Source organism: Mustela lutreola, chromosome 15 (assembly GCF_030435805.1).
Source record: "Mustela lutreola isolate mMusLut2 chromosome 15, mMusLut2.pri, whole genome shotgun sequence".
Lineage (NCBI taxonomy): Eukaryota > Metazoa > Chordata > Mammalia > Carnivora > Mustelidae > Mustela > Mustela lutreola.
Window position 1 is genome coordinate 19,065,899 of NC_081304.1, and position 17,207 is coordinate 19,083,105.

Consider the following 17,207-nt stretch of genomic DNA (forward strand, 5'->3'; position numbering starts at 1 on the left):
TTAAGAAACTGACTCTGGTTACCTGGAAGGCTTCCTGGAGGAGAGAGCCAATAGACATGAACCTCAAAGAATAGTTCCTCAGAGAAGAGAGAGAAGTTTATTTTCATGTGTCCACGATGATCTCCTGGAATGAACACTAAGTAAAATAGATAGCCCTAGATACTAGAGGTTTGGTGTTCAAGTCCCAGTTCTAACACTGAGCAGCCTAAAGAGCTTACCAGTATCATTTCCTTCTCTGAAATGCCACTGCCTTGTTGTAAAGTGAAGGTGTTAGATTGGACAAATTTTGTGGTTTATTACATAAATTCTCCAGCCAACATGGGGTCCAAATTTACAACCCCGAGATCAAGAGTCTCGTGCTCTAAAGACCGAGCCAGCCTGGTGCCCCAGGTTAGATGAATTTTGAAAGCAGCCCCAACTGGCCTGCAGTTCAGCTACTCTCTAGTGTGTATCGCAAGTAGGCAGGGGGCAAAATCGGGCTCTCTTCAAGGGAGTGTATGGACTGTAGACGCAGAGATTGTCTCAGAAAGAGGGCCTGGGGGACTTCATGTCCTGTGTGCCCCCCAAGGCTACGGCCTAAACAGCCCAGCTCTTATTGAAGGGGTCTGTCTTGGTCACAGCTTTCTGCCTGGCACCCAGCACTTTGTCTGGCACACACACAAAAAATGTTTATCCAACTAATTGCTGAATGATTGAGCGACTAGAGACTATGACCAGCTTTTTGGCTACACTGAAACCAATCCTACCTCCCAGGTCATCAAATGCCTTAGGGCTTTTCTCCCTAAAACCCTGTGTTTGCTCTCAGGATTAAGAGGAAAGATGGCTGAGAGGGAACTGCACTTTCAGAGGTCCATGGGGGGGGGGGGGCGGCTCTGGTTTCTGCTGCAATCAACAGAAAGTGGGTCACAGAACAGCTCTGCTGAGCGGACCCTGGAAGAAAAGCCTGGATTCCGTGCTAACTTACATTTGTTGAGGGCCTACTGTGTACCAGTTGTTGTCACAAAGCCTTAATTCATTTAACTGTGGCCTCAAAGGGCTGCACAGAAGAAGGTGGGAGATTGGGAGCTGTAAACCCAGCTGCCTGAGTAAGGGCAGCCAAGTCACCACCCCTTACTAAGCTTTCATTCTCAATCTCTGTAAAATGGAAACAATAGAATCACTTCGCCAGGTTATGGGAATGAAATGAGCACGTGGAAGCGGAGCGCTTCATAAACGCTAGTTATTATTGTTCCTCTGGGCACAAGTCCGCTCGCCTCCCCGCAGGGCGCACACAGAGACATGTTCACACTCCCACGTACACGCAGATGCAGAGACGTGTGCAGGCGCCAGTCGGGTCAGCCCGAGGAGCTCGCCGAGCCTCACACCCAGGGACACCGCGGAGCCCAGCCATGAAGCCGTCGGGTTCTCAGCTTCGCTCCTTTTCTCTCAGCTCTTTATGAATGAACTCCGGCCGCTGAGGAGTTTATTTTTTTATGAATGGGAGCCCGAGCCGTGAATGAAGCCGGGAGCCACCCCCTACGTTCTGATTGGCCCCCGCGTCTGGGAAACTCCGCCCCCCACGGCTCTGCCGGGCGAGTCTCCGGATTGGCGGGCGTGCCCGGCCCTGGGGTTTCATTCACAAAAGTCAATGAAACAAAGGGAAAGGGGTTGGGGCGGGGGGGCGGGTAAGAGAGCCGAGGCTGAGGCGGAGGAAATGCACCAATCAACGGCTCCCCCGGGCTCACAACTGTCGGCGGCGCCCGGAAAACAAGCGGGTTCGCGGGGGACCCGGGGCCGGGGCCGCCTTGCTCCGGCCTAGCCCCGCGGCCCTCGGTGCGGCCCCGGGGCAAGCTCGCGACCCCCGGCGGCTCCAGCTCCGACGCCCCGGCCTCAGGTGAGGCGCGGGAGGGGGAGGGAGAGAGAGCCTCTGCGACTCCTCGCCTCGCCTCCAACACACTCTGCACTCTCTAACCGCCGCCTCCGCAGATCCTAGGGCGGAGGGGGGGGGTGGGAGGCGCTGGGAGTCCGGGTTGGAGGGGGCGCGGGAGTTGTGGGCGTGCGAACTGTGCGCGCCTCGCCCGCTCCTCCGCGCACGAGCGCGCACACACACACACACACACACACACACACACACACACGTCTTATGTAACCGAGCTTGGGCAGAGCAGGGCTGCAGAAAGCAGCCGAAACGGCGAGCCCGGCTCCCAGGAGCAGGTGGGACCTCCTTTGGCGGGAGGGGAGTGGTGGCGGCGCTCAGCTCAGCAGGCGGAAACCTTCCCATCGCCAGAGTGAGTCGGAGAAGTTTTGTTGTCGGACCCAGAGCCTCGGGACTGCCCCTCCCTGCTGCCCTTCTTACCCACCCCCACCCCGCTGCCTTCCCTGGACGGTGTGCTAACGCAGCCCGCCCCCCCCCCCCAGGTCTCTGCCCCCGCGCGGGGCCCAGGCAGTGCGGCCAGAGGGAGCGGCCGGATGGAGCGGAGGATGAAAGGCGGATACTTGGACCAGCAAGTGCCCTACACCTTCTGCAGCGTGAGCGGCGCGCCGGCCTCCACGCTCGCCCCCGCCCTGCACCCCGCCCCACGGCCCCTTCCCCGCTGCCCCCACGGGGTCCAGCACAGCCCCGCCCCTGTGTCACCCCGGGACCCCAGACCCGGCGGCCTCAGGGTGACTCGGGGGCATTCCCTCCCTTCCTCTAAGAAATCGCCCGGAAATGGGAGCTTGCGCGAAGCGCTGATGGTCCCGCAGGGGAAGCTCATGGACCCGGGCTCCCTGCCGCCCCCCGACTCCGAAGGTAAAGAGCCGGAGAGTCAAACCGTGACCCTCCTCACCTCCCACACCCCGAGGGCCGATCCTGGAGCCACCTCCCTGTTCTCCAAAAGATTCCACTCCAAGGGACTCTGATCATTCTTGAGCCCCTAACACCAAGGCGGTGGGGGGGGGGGTCACCACCCGGATCGTTAGGGCTCCCTCGGTCTTACCGTCGCCCCCACCTCACCTCCAATTCCATTATTCACTCCGCAGATCTCTTCCAGGATCTCAGCCACTTCCAAGAGACGTGGCTCGCTGAAGGTGAGTAGTTTTGTGACCTTTTCTATTATGGGGTGGGGGATGCTCTCTACTCCTGGTATTCCAACCCCACTTCTCCTCTCTCCCAGCCTCAAGGAACTCTCCAAAGACACCCCCCGCCCCCAGTCCCCTTACTCCTAGCTCTCCCCAGCGCCCAGTGTGGACACTTATATTGATATTTATTTTCTCTGCCCTGAGCCAGGCTTGTGTAACTAGGCCTGGGGATGAATCAGACCATTGTGTGGGGTATTTGCTTATTTGAATGGAACTTGGCCCCAGGCCCGTTTTCCTGGTAGAAATTTTCATTTGCAAAGTTTGTTTGGCAGCAACCTCCCGGCCGAGGTGTGTGTTGTGTTTGTGTGTTGAGGGGGGTGCAGAGTAAGGGACTGGAGGATGCGGGGAAAGAGCAATTAATTTGTAACCTGTCTTCAGGAGTTGCCAAAACATTGATTTTTTCACCCCTTTGGTTTCGCTTCTTCCCAACCCCCCCAGTGCTAAACAATTTCCTTCTGAGCCAAAAACACAACAGAAGTTTAAATAATTATTTTTTCAGCACTTTGGCAGAGAGGGCCCAGGGCTTCTCCCCCAAATAGCCCTGATTGTAATTCTGATGGCAATCGACCCTCCCTCCTCCTTCTCTCCGGAATACTTCTGCCCCAGGCAAATTCCCCCTACTTTGGCTAGGGTGTTTGCTGGTGGGTTAACTTCCAGCCGGCTGGTGTGGGGTCAGGAGCTGGGCCTCCTCTGGGTTGGGAGCTGTGTTCTCAGGCTCTTCTGGTTGGATCTCTCAGTGCGTTTTGGTGGGGCCTCAGGGTGTCGCTGGGAGGTGGTAGGTAGAAGGCTTATGGTGTTTAGACAGTCTGAGAGGGAAGGGTTAATACCCCCATCTTAAGGTCCCTTTATTTGAACATTCTGAAAATCAAGAAACCACACACTAGGAATCCCTTACTAAGGGCTTTTCTTCAGAATTTCCCCTTCCCTTCACCCGGGTATCTTAGGTGATTTTTTTTTTTTTTTAAGCCCATGCCCAGCTCCTCTGAACCATCTTTAAAAGCTTGAGGTAGAAGGGAAAAACCCCTGAGATCCTTGGAGTGAAACTGTCTGCCTTGACTACTGTGGTATCCCCCAAAATATGTGTATTAGCAAAACGGCTATTTAGCATATAGCAAACACTCGAGACACTTTGTGGAATCCTGGAATCCGTGACTGAAGGGCTGTATGGGTGCTGGAGGGATCTGGGGTTCCTGGGGAGGGAACGATCACATCTGCCCAGACTCTGTAAGCCCTGTGTGCCCAGCTCTGAGTTCTGGGCAGAACATATGCCCAGTCTGCCCATCCTCCTCTCGAGGTTCCGGAGCTGGGCTGGAGCTGAAGAACGCAGGGGTGTCAGTTTCCACGGTCTCTCCAAGACTTCCTTTCCCAACGCCCGATTTCTGTCTGGCTTGCCAGCCTTTTCGCCTGTCAGCGGAGGGTCCCTCTGCTCCCCTCAGCGGGCAGCTCCCAGGGCTGTGTTATAGGGGGTAGGCTCAGAGGTTGGCATTTTGGCAGCAGCTGGTCCATTTGTGCCTGGGTCTAGAACGGGAAGGGGAGGAAAAAATGCTCTCTCAACCTTGGAAGCCCCACCCCTAGGCGGTGGGGGTCTGGAGACAGTACGGGTGTCTATCCGCTTGTGTCAGTGTGAGTGTGTGCTGGGAGTCCCTGTACATTTAAATCCAGTGGGTGGGGAGGTGGGGGTGGGGATCTCCTTGGTTCCCTCTCCTTCCTTCTGAGGGAGCAGCTCAGGTTCCCAGCTGGCGATGGATGGCCAGGCCTGAGAGGGGGATGCTGAGCCCACTCGCTCCTTCTCATTCTCTCTGCGGAGACAGATGCAGCTGCCGGGGCCCTGTCCCCCTGCACCATCCCAGCAGCACCCCAGCCTCCTCTCCTGCCTCTTCCCACCAGGTCAGTGACCCCAACAGCCCAGAGGGAGCTTTGGGGTGGTAGGGAGGGGACTAGCTTCTTTGGAAACTTGCCAGTGGTGGGGTAGGTACATCAGGAGGAATGGGGGCTGGAACCCAACCTCCCCACCGCAAGTTTGATTTTTTTTTTTTTTTTTTTTAAAGGCCCAATTTGGAGAGAAGCAGTGGCTCCTTGTAGTGTGGGTGGGGCTGTGAAGAATTTGGGGGATGCCAGGTTAGGTCTGCAAGGATGGGGTTGTGGGTCAGTCTGATGTCTGGGCTTATTTATGGGTATAAGTGGGGCTCTGTAGAGACAGCTTAGACATCTTTGAATTTTAGGTTTTTCTAGATAGTGTGTGTGTCGCGGTGGGGGGTTGTCTGTTTCGGGTGCCTGGGATCTGTTGAGTTGCTACAGAAAGAATCAGTCTGCTGTAGGGAGACCCGGGCTCAGGCAGGCTGGGCTCGGGATGTGTCTGGCTAGGGTCAAAAATGTGCTGCTTCTGATCGAAGGTTTCTTTCTGGGCTTGTTGGGAGCCCTCGGGAGCTCTCAGGGACAATGATTTGGGTGTAATTGGTAGCAAGGAACATTGAGTCTGGGCCACGTATGTCCTTTGTATGAGGCTGGGGTCTATAATGGAGAGTCTGGATTCACAGAGCCTCTCGGTATGTTGCAGAGGTCCTTACGCCCTCCGATATCGTGTGCAAAATTGTTAGGGGTGCACCATGCACAAAGGAATGTGGATTTTTCTAGGAAGAGAAGGTCCATAGGTTTTACGGGATTCTTAAAGGGGTGGGTCTGTGCTCCCCTTTTCAAAAGGTTTACTGCTCTCAAATATTCCTCTATGGTCTTCAGTCCCTTTGCCCTTTGGTTCCCCCACTAACCATCACATTTGCAAGTCCAGAAAGAAAGCCAGTGTGTGAAGGTTGTGCATGGAGGATACGTTTTACCCGTGTGCTGCCATGTAATAAAAAGGAAGTAGAATGTGTGAATCCGTGTGTATGCATGCTGGTGCCTCGGTGTGTCTGTGGGACGAGATGGGGTTAATCCCCTCCCCCAGTTTCTCCTAGCTACAATGCCTCCTTCTACATCTTTCTGTCTCCTCCCCTTCCAGAAGGCTCTTGGGGACAAATGTCCCTCCATAGATAGAGAACTGGTTCCTTCCAGTACAAGAGGCTGCCCGGGTGGGGCAGGGTTAGGGTGAGAGACAAGGCTAGTGGTGACACAATGGAGCAGAAACTCCAGAGAATGTCTCCCCTGCCTCCACTGGCACTCCTCAAGAGGCCCCTTCACCCTGGGATCGGACCCCAGGAAGGGGAAAAGGTGATGGGGCACAGAGGGTGTAGGTAGATGGCCAACCCGGGGGGCGGGAGTTAACTGCTTGGCTGCTTTAACCTCCCAATTCTCTCGGAGCCCAACTTGGGAGGCTCCCAAGCCCCTTCTCTTCTACTGACCACCCCCTGTTGGAGGGACTTTCCCTAAAATTCCTCTCTGGCACGATGCTGGCGTGGCACTTTTCTCATCTCCTCCTTCATCACATACCATGTCCCTAGGCAGATAAACTCCACCTTCATGCCCGGATGGAGTTGGGGGGCAGCCCCTGGCACACAAGCTTGGCAGCCAAAGTCCACAAATAAGTAGAGTGGCGTGTTCTTAAGATGGAACATGGTAATTAGAAATTCTCCTGCTCTCCAGGAACTCGGGGCTCAGTGTCACTGTTCCTGTTTCTGTTCTTGTTGGCAGTCTCTGAGCCAGGCCCTATCCTGTCCCTTTGGTTTGAGAAGCCAGTATTCTGGGGAGGGGCCAAGCAGAGACTGGGATTCACACCACAGCCCGGTTTTGTCTTAACTGCCTTCTCCTGGCCCTGGAAAGAAGATGGCGCCTCTTATGGGGTATGGTCTGTGTGCCGGGGGTAGCCTCCCCTGGGACCACTGGAGGTGTGGGGGTTCAGGTCAGACCTTCAGGTGTGAGGTAGGAGGAAAGGTAAGATGACCCCTAGGGCTCTGTAGCCGATGACTGGCCTGTGACGCCAGCAGGAGATGCCCCCAGCCCATTACCTCAGTGGAAACCGGCAGTTAATGAAGCCCCAAAGGGGGCCCGGAATGCGTCAGCCTCCCCCATGTTCTCCACCTCCCCTGCCCTCGGGACCCTCCTTGTCTAGGTCGCAGGGATAGAAATGTTGTTCATCCTGCCAGCTTTAGGGGTATTGACTGTGGCTGGACCAGAGGGCACATCAGGGATGAGCTTGGCCCTTGTGCCCCGAGAGTGTTTCCCAAACCTGCCTATTCTGAAGGGCCACTGGGGATACTTGTTAAGAATACCTCGGCCTGGAGCCCAACCCATGCTTATGGACTGAGGCTCTGCAGAGGTGGGGACTGCGAAAGCCTGCGTTCTTTTTAAGTAACTTTGATGCTCGAACTCATCACCCTGAGATCAAGAGTCACATATGCTGTATCTATGGTCTGAGAGCCAGCCAGGCACCCCAGGAATGTGTATTTTTAACGGTATCTTGGGGATTCTGGATTTGGGTCCGTTTGGGGATGGTTGCCTTTGTGCCTCAGCTGTGCTCCTGAACAGAAAACACGCTGCCTGTTTTTGCCCGGGGACTTCGTGTCCTGCTCATTCATTCCATCACTTTAGATTAGTTTTCTGCTGGTTTTTCTCGAGTTCTTCTTTAGCTGCTAGTGGCTTCTGATTCTTAAACCCCTCAGTCCCATCCCTCTGTCAAGAAGTCTACTCTCTCTAAATGTGTATTTTATTTTATTTTTTAAAAGATTTTATTTATTTATTTGACAGACAGAGATCACAAGTAGGCAGAGAGGCAGGCAGAGAGAGAGGAAGGGAAGCAGGCTCCCTGCTGAGCAGAGAGCCAGATGTGGGGCTTGATCCCAGGACCCTGGAATCATGACCTGAGCCGAAGGCAGAGGCTTAACCCACTGAACCACCCAGGCGCCCCTAAATGTGTATTTTAAAGCTCTTGGCCCTTCTGATAGTCAAAGCAAGTTGAGGAAGAGTTCCTGCCAAGCAACTGATCACAGCCCAATGTATCTCTTGTGAGATGTGATTTCTCTGGAGGGAGGACCTGCCCCTACAATTACCGTGGGGGGGGGGGACAGGGAAGCCCCCAGGGAGAGGGAAGAGCTGGTTGGTTAGGATCCCTTCCACTCCTGCTCCCAGGTGTGCAGAGAGGACACCCACCTGCCTGAGGACCGGGTCATTGTGGTCATTGTAGGGGTCACTGTGGTCATTGTATGTTTGAAGAGCTGGTTGGTTAGGATCCCTTCCACTCCTGCTCCCAGGTGTGCAGAGAGGACACCCACCTGCCTGAGGACCGGGTCATTGTGGTCATTGTAGGGGTCACTGTGGTCATTGTATGTTTATTCTCGTAGCCAACAAATAAAGCAGCTATTCTTAGCCAGACCTGTTTTCCCTGTGCTGGGAAGATAAAGCCCCTGCCCTCAGGGAGCTTAACTTTCATGCAGAGAAGGTAGACAAGAAACACATAAATGTAAGTAAATGAAGAAGATGCGTAGGTAGCAGTATATGCTCGGGCAAAAATAAACAAGAAGATGTGTAAATAGGGCGCCTGGGTGGCTCGGTCATTAAACCTCTGCCTTCAGCTCAGGTCATGATACCAGGGTCCTGGGACACCTGCTTCTCCCTCTCCTACTCCCCCTGCTTGTAGTCCTTCTCTTGCTGTCTCTCTGTCAAATAAATAAATAAAATCATTTTTAAAAGAAAGAAGAAGATGCATAAATGGGTTAGGAAGAGGCATCCAGGTAGCGGTGCGGTACACGCTAGGGCAAAGATAGCAGCCGAGAGGGACTGCTTTGGTGTGGGTGGCTAGAGTTGTCTGAGGAAGTGACAAAGTGAGCTAAGACTTCAGTGGCCAGAAAACAAAACAAAACAAAAAAAACCCAGGCAGACAAAGGTCTGGGGAGGAGGAATGATGAGCTCTGGAGAGGCAAGTAGGAGATGTGACCTGGTCAGACAATGTGGGGGCCTCAGTGGCTGACCAAGAGGAAGAGGTTGGGGTTCGAGCAAGGAGAGAAGGGAGTAGACCCCTTGCAGAAAGCTCTGTGGAGCACCACCTGCTGAAGGAGGTGAGCAGGGAAGGAAGGAGTTCCAACAGAGGCTCTGGCTGAAATCCCAGGAAGAAACTGGACCCTCTGCTGATGGGGGAAGCCGTAGAGGCTGGGGTGTGTTTGGGTAGAGCTAGGCATGGCGTCCTTCATCCTTACCGGCCTTTCTCAACTCTGGTTGTTTTGGCCATCAGTTTCTCCATCGCTGTCCGCTCTAAGAGTGTTCCCCTTGTCTTCCACCCCTCACCTTCAAGCCACTCTCTTCCTGGACTCTCAGGAAGTCCTTCTTGGTGTCTACCCTTCCCCTTCCTACTTTGATCTATTCTGGAGAGAGGGGCCAAAGATTCTGAGGTCAGGAGTGTGTATGCCCACCTGAAGGAGTTGGAGAATCAGGGTAAGAACTAGAAATCAAAGTCCGAAGGTCCTATGGCTGCCTCAGCCCCAAACCCAGCTCTGCCCACACTGGCACCCTGGTAATGTTTCTCAGACCTTGCCCTTTCTCCTAGCTAAACGCTGAAGACATGAGGCACGGTGATCTGCCCATGTCCCCAGCCACTTTCCTCTCCCACTGTCCTATTCACCTCTCCTGAGCCACCCCCTTTTCTCCATCCCTTCTTTCCCAAGTTCTCCACTTCCAGAGTTCACCCAGGAGGTTGTGTAAAACGCCGGTTCCTGGGCCCAGCCCGATTCAGAATCTCCAGCAGGTTATTCTAGGTTTCGTAGGATGTCCGTGTAATGCCTAGACACCCCAGATGTGACTCTGCTGAGAGCTGAGAGCGGGAGCTTTGTGAACTCTGCGGGGCAGGGCTGCCTTCACTTCCAAAAAATGGAGGGAATAAAGACAAAGCCTCTAGGAAAAGACTCTGGAATCTGCTCAGACAGGTTCTGGGAACTTACAGCGTTGCCTCCAGGGTCTTAGTGGAGCCCAGACATGGAGGGCACTAGGACCTGGGGTGGGGCTGCTTTCAGTCCTAGGAAGGCTGTTTTCCCCCTTCGGGCCAGTACTAATCTGCAAGGCTGCCTTAATGGTGTCTCTGGGGGGCTGCCGTGGGGGAGGGGCCCACCCAGACTCATCTCTGACCTCTCTCTGCAGCCCAGGTACCCGACAGTGATGAGCAGTTTGTTCCTGATTTCCATTCAGAAAACTGTGAGTGGAGGGCCCTGGATTGAGGGACTAGGGAGTGGGGGAGGGCAGGAAATGAGTCACAGGGATAGAGAATCACAAAAGATCAACTTGTTCTCTCCTAAAGAAAACGGGAAGAACAGGGCTCCCCATTCTTGGATTTGGATGCCAAGACCTAGGCAGTAACTGGGAACTGGAGACCTTGGTTCAAATCAGGGTTTGCACCATCCTTGCTGTGTGCCCTCCGCGTGGACATTCCTCCCCTTGCTCCCCCATTTCCTGATTTCTGAAATGAGGGGTTTGGACCAGTTGAGCAGGGCCCAGTTCTACCCTTTTAAGTCACTTTTGTGCAACTTGGGGGTGCGGGAGCAATCTTGCCCCGCAGGAGACCGTGTGGCAACGTCTGTAGACATTTTTGGTGGTTGCGACTGAGGGCGGGGTGCAACAGGCTTTTAGGGGGTAGAGACGAGAGATGCTGCAAACACCCTATAATGCTCAGGACAGCCCCCCCCCAAGAAAAATTATCTGTCCCAAAGGTTCTCAGTGCACTGTTGAGAAACCCTACTTTAATGTCACATACCCCGTTCTCAAGCGTCTTCGTCGTTGAAATGAACTAGGGCACAAATAATGGGAAACAGCCCATAACCGAACAGTCCATCACTGGCGTTGGACTCAGCACAGTAGGACAGGACCTCACGCTTGCTCAGAACCAGCTCCGCCGCTCAGTCCGGTGGCTGGAGTTTTCGGACCCAGCAAGGGGCCACAGGAAAGACCAATGTTCTTCACAGATAATTAGGAGCATGTGCTTAATGGTAGTCAGCTGACATGCAAGCGGGCGCATATCCAACCCGCGCCAGAGAAAGAAAGATCCTTTATAGCACCAAAGAAGAAAACATGTCTCTCCCTTGGAATTTTCCAGGGCATGCAGGAAAACCACAGGCCCTAGGTTGGAGGTGCTCACGCCTCCAAAGGTGTTTTTGGGGGTTTGGGGTTGCATTAAGTGTTGAATTTTAGACGGTCTCTTCAGTTAGGATTGGACATTAGCCCGACGTATAAAACCAGACATAGTGTAAATAGCCAAACTGCCCTTAAAAGTGTCTGACCGAGAGTCTCTGAAAATGGAGCCCCAGGGAATCACCCGGCTGGTCTGCAAAGACCAGAAGGTGTCAAAAAGCAGAAGGTGTCAGGAGCTCCCCTTGCCTCCTCTGTGACCCACTCTGGCCTCGCTCTGCCTGCTCCCCCTCCTGCAGTAGCTTTCCACAGCCCCACCACCAGGATCAAGAAGGAACCCCAGAGTCCCCGCACAGAGCCGGCCCTGTCCTGCGGCAGGAAGCTGCCACTCCCCTACCACCATGGCGAGCAGTGCCTTTATTCCAGGTGAGCCCCAGTGCGGCCCAGGGAAGGGGGGAGGGGAGAGGAGGGAGCAGTTGGGCAACAGTGGGATGCAAGTTAGACAAAACAACAAAAGGATTTCTGAGCTCCTATAAGGGAGCCGCACAGGCTCAGGATTTCCTCTGAGTGGTTGGGAGGGGGACAGCAGGGCATCTTTCCATGGGAGGGCAAAGCCTTTCCACTGGAGGAAGCCATCTGCTCACGCAGCCCACTTGCTCTGGCTACGGAGAGGCATTCTCAAGATTACACCCATTTTCAGGATTTAGGAGAAGGGAGAAAAAGTTCACTCAGGCCATTGCTTTCCCAGCACCCTCTGCTCCTCGTCCTCTGGGGATAAAGCGTTCAAAGATGCTCGCCCAGCTTCTCTGCCCCCTCACCCCTGTCTCCCCCTCAACTCCAGTGCCTATGACCCCCCTAGACAAATCGCTATCAAGTCCCCCGCCCCCGGTGCGCCCGGACAGTCACCCCTGCAGCCCTTCCCCCGGGGAGAACCACGGAATTTCCTGAGATCCTCTGGCGCCTCCCAGCCCCACCCTGGCCACGGGTACCTCGGGGAGCAGAGGTAAGGAGACCCGCAGATCTGTGGGCCGGTTCTTCCTCAGTCCCTGAGTGTTCTCCAGTGGCCCCTAAGAGACCTGGCGTGGGGCTGGGAGGAGTGGGGGGGACACAGGGACAGCTTAAATTAATCTTCTTTCTTCTTCCAACCACATCCAGCTCTGTCTTCCAGCAGCCCTTGGATATTTGCCACTCCTTCACCTCCTCCCAGGGAGGGGGCCGGGAACCCCTCCAGGCCCCCTACCCACACCAGCTGTCGGAGCCCTGCCCGCCCTATCCCCCCCAGAGCTTCAAGCAGGAATACCTCGACCCCCTGTATGAACAGGCGGGCCAGCCCTCGGTGGGCCAGGGTGGAGTCAATGGGCACAGGTACCCAGGGGCGGGGGTGGTGATCAAACAGGAGCAGACGGACTTCGCCTACGACTCAGGTAAGAGATGCTCCTGGGGAAGGGGGCTGGAGGAGTTTTGCTGGGATTGCTGGGGAAGGTGGCATAGATTCCATTAAACCCAGGAGGTCTCCCTACAAGTTTTTTACCTTCCCACCCGGATACCGCTTCCTACATCCAGCCCACCCAGACGCTCCCTTTTTGTCATAGATTCCAAAGAATTGTCATTTTTCAGTCAGCAAACTTCTACTCAGAGGAAAGATGAGGGTGTGCAGCTCCTTGCCCTCGGGTGGCTTGTGGTTTAATAGGAAAGTTGAGGCATTGCGTCTTTTTTCTCTCAGCAAGTGGTTATAGGGGTTACCTACTGAGACCCAAGTGCTGGGCGGGACCATGAGTTGTGTGGAGCTGCAGGACACAAAGATGAGTAGGATGAGTCACTGAGCCCAGTCCCCACAGAAACTCACACATATTAATGAATTTGGGGGCACCTGGGTGGCTCAGTTGGTTAAGCATCTGCCTTCAGTTCAGGTCATGAACCCAGAGTCCTGGCATCGAGCCCCGCATTGGGCTCCCCCTGCTTGTGTTCTCTCATTCTCTGACAAACAAATAAAATCTTAATATATGTGTAAACGGATTTGAATGAAGAGAAACGCGTTCCCAGCGGGAACGCAGGATTACTGAGTGGTTTCCACCCTCTGTCCCAGCCTCCAGTACGAAGTAGGGTTGCTTCAAACTCTAGTTCCACCTGACCGTTGACAAGAGTGAGGGGCACTCAGCCAGATTCTTGGCCAGCAAGAATGTAAAGCCTCTGTTGCCGAGGCTTTTAGGAGAGACCCGGAAAACCTTGGCTTCTGTTACATTGTCACCATCCCCAAATTTGAGTTTATCTGCAAGCTTGTGTGAGAAAAAGAAATACTGAGGTTAGAGTAGGCTCAGGACAGGCTAGAGCTTTCGGATTTCCCATTTCCTAATGTGCCATCTTGTAGGGGCAGGGGGATGAACCACAAACCCCCAGGCTGCCCAAGTGAGAACCACAAGGGTGTGCCTGTCCTCCAACGTGGGGCAGACGCTGAGCCGCGCCTGGCAGTGAGGTGGAGGAGGGAGGAGGGAAATGCTCTTGCTGCTGACCTTCAAAGGATGTAGACCGGAGGAGATCTTGTTACATGCCCTTGAACTCCTGCCCCTCCCCCTTCGGCTTCCTCTCAATGGAGTCAGGAATTCCATTCACAAAATGGAGGCATGAATGAGCCCACCCTCCCGCCTCCTCCCGGAGGTGTCGGGTTTCACCATCTCATTCATAGGTGGGAGTGGAGGGGGTAGGGCGAGAAGGGGCTGGAGCTTGAATGGGTGGCTTCACACAACCCGCCTCCTCCAGTTGGAGTAGGGCTATTTCAATCCTAAGGAATGGAAGGGAAAGGGAGCAAATAGGCTTTGCTGTCAGACCTGAAAAAACACGGCCCAGTGCCCACCGCCTCTTCCCCAGACACAGATACGTTCCAGTTCTAGTGTGCTCTCGCACTCCCTCCCACCTCTCTCCCTACGGGTCTTCCCGCAGCCCCCATCCTCCTCCGTTTCCTCCCTTTCTACACACACACACACACACTCACTGTTACACGTTTTCTCTCAACCCCTCTCCCTCTCGGGGCTAGGAACCTGACCTGCTGACCGGAGGTTAGCCCATTCCAAGGGAGTCTTAGGCATGGACACTGAACCCTTTCCCCGGAGGTTCATCCCTCCCCTCCCTCCTCCTCCTGAACTCACAGGAAACAGCTGTTGCCTGGAATCCTGGGCCTTGTGCAACAGCTTTGCCGGGCCCAGCTGCTGCCACCCATGCCCTCTGGCCCAGACTTCAAGCTGAGAGGTTCAAGCCTTGCGCTCCCTCTGGGTGAACTTGCCTTGGGATTTGGTGGTTGGCAGGCAGCCGGGGAAAGAACCGGAATGCAGGCTGGCAGGAAGACGTTCTTGGATGTGGGCAGGATTGCCACCCCTCTCCCCCTGCAGCCACCTGTAACATCCCCCTTCCTTTCTTCCCCTCCCAGATGTCCCGGGGTGTGCGTCCATGTACCTTCACACAGAGGGTTTTTCTGGGCACTCTCCAGGTGATGGGACCATGGGTAAGGCAGCCCCCTCCTCTCTGCCAAGCTCCCCACGTTGGTGGGGGGGGGGGGGAGTCCTGAGGTCGGGTAGGGTCCTCTGGCCAGGAGTCCCTCCCGGTGCTGGGGGCTTAGCGGTGAATCCCCTCTAGATCTGAATGACCCCCAATTCCTCCCCAAGGTTATGGCTATGAGAAACCTCTGCGACCATTCCCAGATGATGTCTGCGTTGTCCCTGAGAAATTTGAAGGTCAGAGAAGTGACTGTTCATGAGAGGGTCAGGGTCCTCGCTGTGCCCTCTGTGTCCCCACCTCTCTACCCACCCCAACCCAGGAATCCCATTACCCCTGGGGAGAGGAGAAGGGGTTGCTTGGGGGACCAGAAGGCACAAACCTAACGGGCCCTGCTTCCGGTGTCCCCAGGAGACATCAAGCAGGAAGGGGTGGGCGTGTTCCGAGAGGGACCACCCTACCAGCGCCGGGGGGCCTTGCAGCTGTGGCAGTTCCTGGTGGCCCTGCTGGATGACCCGACGAACGCCCACTTCATTGCCTGGACCGGCCGGGGGATGGAATTCAAACTCATAGAGCCTGAGGAGGTGGGCCTGTCAGAGTCTGTGCCTCTCCTCCCTGTGTCTTTGGGGCCTAGAGATACTGGGACGTGGGAACATAGCAGATGCCTCCCCCATCAGTTAGTTTACCTGAGCTGAATTCTCGTCAGACCTGGGTCTGCAGACTGCTGCATAGCCTGTAGGACCAGCTTACCATTTTGTACGGAGAATCTCAGGTGCTCTTTCTGACCTGCCCCCCACCATTTTTTGTGTGCTGAGCTAGCACCCCCATTCCAGAACTCTGTCCTTTGTTCAGGTTGCCAGGCTCTGGGGCATCCAGAAGAACCGGCCGGCCATGAATTACGACAAACTGAGCCGCTCGCTCCGCTACTACTACGAGAAAGGCATCATGCAGAAGGTGGGGGACCAAGGGCCCAGGAATGGGAGGGGAAGGGGCAGCAGCTGCGGGAAGATGGTGGGGGCAGGGGAGCACTTCTCAACAGGTGTATGAGAGCAGATAATGAACCAGAGGAAAGAAGAAATTGCAGACAATTTTCCCTCTCCCAGAAAAGTGCCATATAGAAACTGAAAAGCCTGAAGTTTGGAGAACAGGAAGTGTGTGGGGAGCTGGCCTGCGGAAGGGACCAGCACGGGAGAGAAACACGCTGGGCTGTGTCTCTAACCCTCCTGGAGGGAGCGCTAGGTCCACCCAGCCCCTCTCTTCCCCCAGGTGGCCGGCGAGCGCTACGTGTACAAGTTTGTGTGCGAGCCTGAGGCCCTCTTCTCTCTGGCCTTCCCGGACAATCAGCGTCCAGCCCTCAAGGCCGAGTTTGACCGGCCGGTCAGTGAGGAGGACACAGTCCCTTTGTCCCACTTGGACGAAAGCCCTGCCTACCTCCCAGAGCTAGCTGGCCCTACCCAGCCCTTTGGCCCCAAGGGTGGCTACTCTTACTAGCCCTGCCGCCGGTGGGGGCTTCCCTGTGTACATATAGAGGAATTTGGTGTTGGGGAAACCCTCACTCTGAAACCCACAGATGTCTTTGGAGCAGATCCCCACTGGTCCATCGGTCACCCCTGCCCAGACTCTGAGCTGCTCACCAGAGTTGATGGGAAGGAAAAATGGAGAACACTGCAAGTGTCAAGGTGGGCTCTAGAAGCTCCTCCGTGGGTGTCACCTTCAGCCTCTTTCCAGGTCCTCCTTAGAGGCCCAAGCCACACTACTCTCCCTCCACACAGGGAACAAAAGTTTGGTCTGTTCTGGGGACAGAGAAGGAGCATTCTCACTTTGTCCTGGTGGAGAGGGGTGCATTGAGCTCCCCAGATTTCCCCCTGTGGGCAGAAGAGGCAGACAGAATCCTGGATTCTGCATCCCACTCCAAGCTGTGGCCCTGGAGGGTCCTGCTTGTCCATTCTTGGTGCTCTGTGTTCCCAGAGGCAAGGGGAGGCTGGAGTAAGGAACCTGGGGTGGGGGAGGGGCTGCAGAGTGGAGGCAGGGAGGGCTGGGTTCCTGCTCCTAGGGCCGTTTGCCTCTTCTCTGCCTTTTCCTAGGCCCAGGCCTGGGATTCCACCTCTACCTCCAACCTCCATCACATCTGCCAGACCCCAATAAAGGCCCCTGCTTCTCCTGTTAGTTGTCCCATGTCTACTTTGCTGCCGTGGGAGAAGGAAGGACCTGGGGTTGGAAAGAGCCTTGGCCTTGGGGTGATGACCAGAGTCTGGGTCCTGGCCTTGATGCTTAGCTTCCCAGATGGATTTGGGAAAAGACAGTTGATCTCTGACTTTTCCTCTGAAAAATGGACTCAGTGATACCTGTTCTTTCCCCTGTTCTATCCCCACTCCAGGATTATTGTGTCAGGATCCTGAAATAATGTTTGATGGGTACTTTATAATCTGGCCTGGTGCCCCCAGGCCACTGGCTGTTCCAGCCAGGCAGGGGCCAGACAGGGCTGGCTTGGAGGCCCTCCTGGGGCTTCCTCAGGCAGAGTTTGGCCTGCGGTTTCCATGATGCTCTTCCCATGACCACACTGTCTGTGTCTATTCCCTAGCTGT

General features: G+C 55.1%; 1 protein-coding gene across 5 annotated transcripts; it reads left to right on the top strand.

The window, feature by feature from the left end:
• Positions 1-1,726: 1,726 nt before the first annotated feature.
• On the top strand, positions 1,727-16,788 carry ETV4 (ETS variant transcription factor 4). Of its 5 annotated transcripts, none has more exons than XM_059147963.1 (15): positions 1,727-1,873; positions 2,398-2,508; positions 2,677-2,770; positions 3,001-3,048; positions 10,156-10,209; positions 11,436-11,562; positions 11,978-12,139; positions 12,292-12,560; positions 14,558-14,632; positions 14,793-14,861; positions 15,034-15,206; positions 15,475-15,576; positions 15,889-15,999; positions 16,193-16,301; positions 16,395-16,788. In XM_059147963.1, the coding sequence occupies exons 2-15, from the start codon at positions 2,449-2,451 to the stop codon at positions 16,610-16,612; spliced, it is 1,671 nt and encodes a 556-aa protein (XP_059003946.1). In that variant the 5' UTR covers positions 1,727-1,873; positions 2,398-2,448; the 3' UTR covers positions 16,613-16,788. The 5 variants fall into 5 exon arrangements, with proteins under 5 accessions (XP_059003946.1, XP_059003947.1, XP_059003944.1 ...); XM_059147964.1 differs by lacking the exon at positions 1,727-1,873 and adding an exon at positions 1,920-2,267 and having other exon boundaries at positions 14,558-14,617; XM_059147961.1 differs by lacking the exon at positions 1,727-1,873 and adding an exon at positions 1,922-2,267.
• Positions 16,789-17,207: the final 419 nt, after the last annotated feature.

Bases quoted from the DNA above. Each gene is read 5' to 3' on its own strand.
- ETV4 (XM_059147963.1), top strand. From the start codon at position 2,449: ATGGAGCGGAGGATGAAAGGCGGATACTTGGACCAGCAAGTGCCCTAC. The intron at 3,049-10,155 runs GTGAGTAGTTTT...CTCTCTCTGCAG, and splicing joins AGAGACGTGGCTCGCTGAAG to CCCAGGTACCCGACAGTGAT. The intron at 16,000-16,192 runs GTCAGTGAGGAG...TGAAACCCACAG, and splicing joins AGGCCGAGTTTGACCGGCCG to ATGTCTTTGGAGCAGATCCC.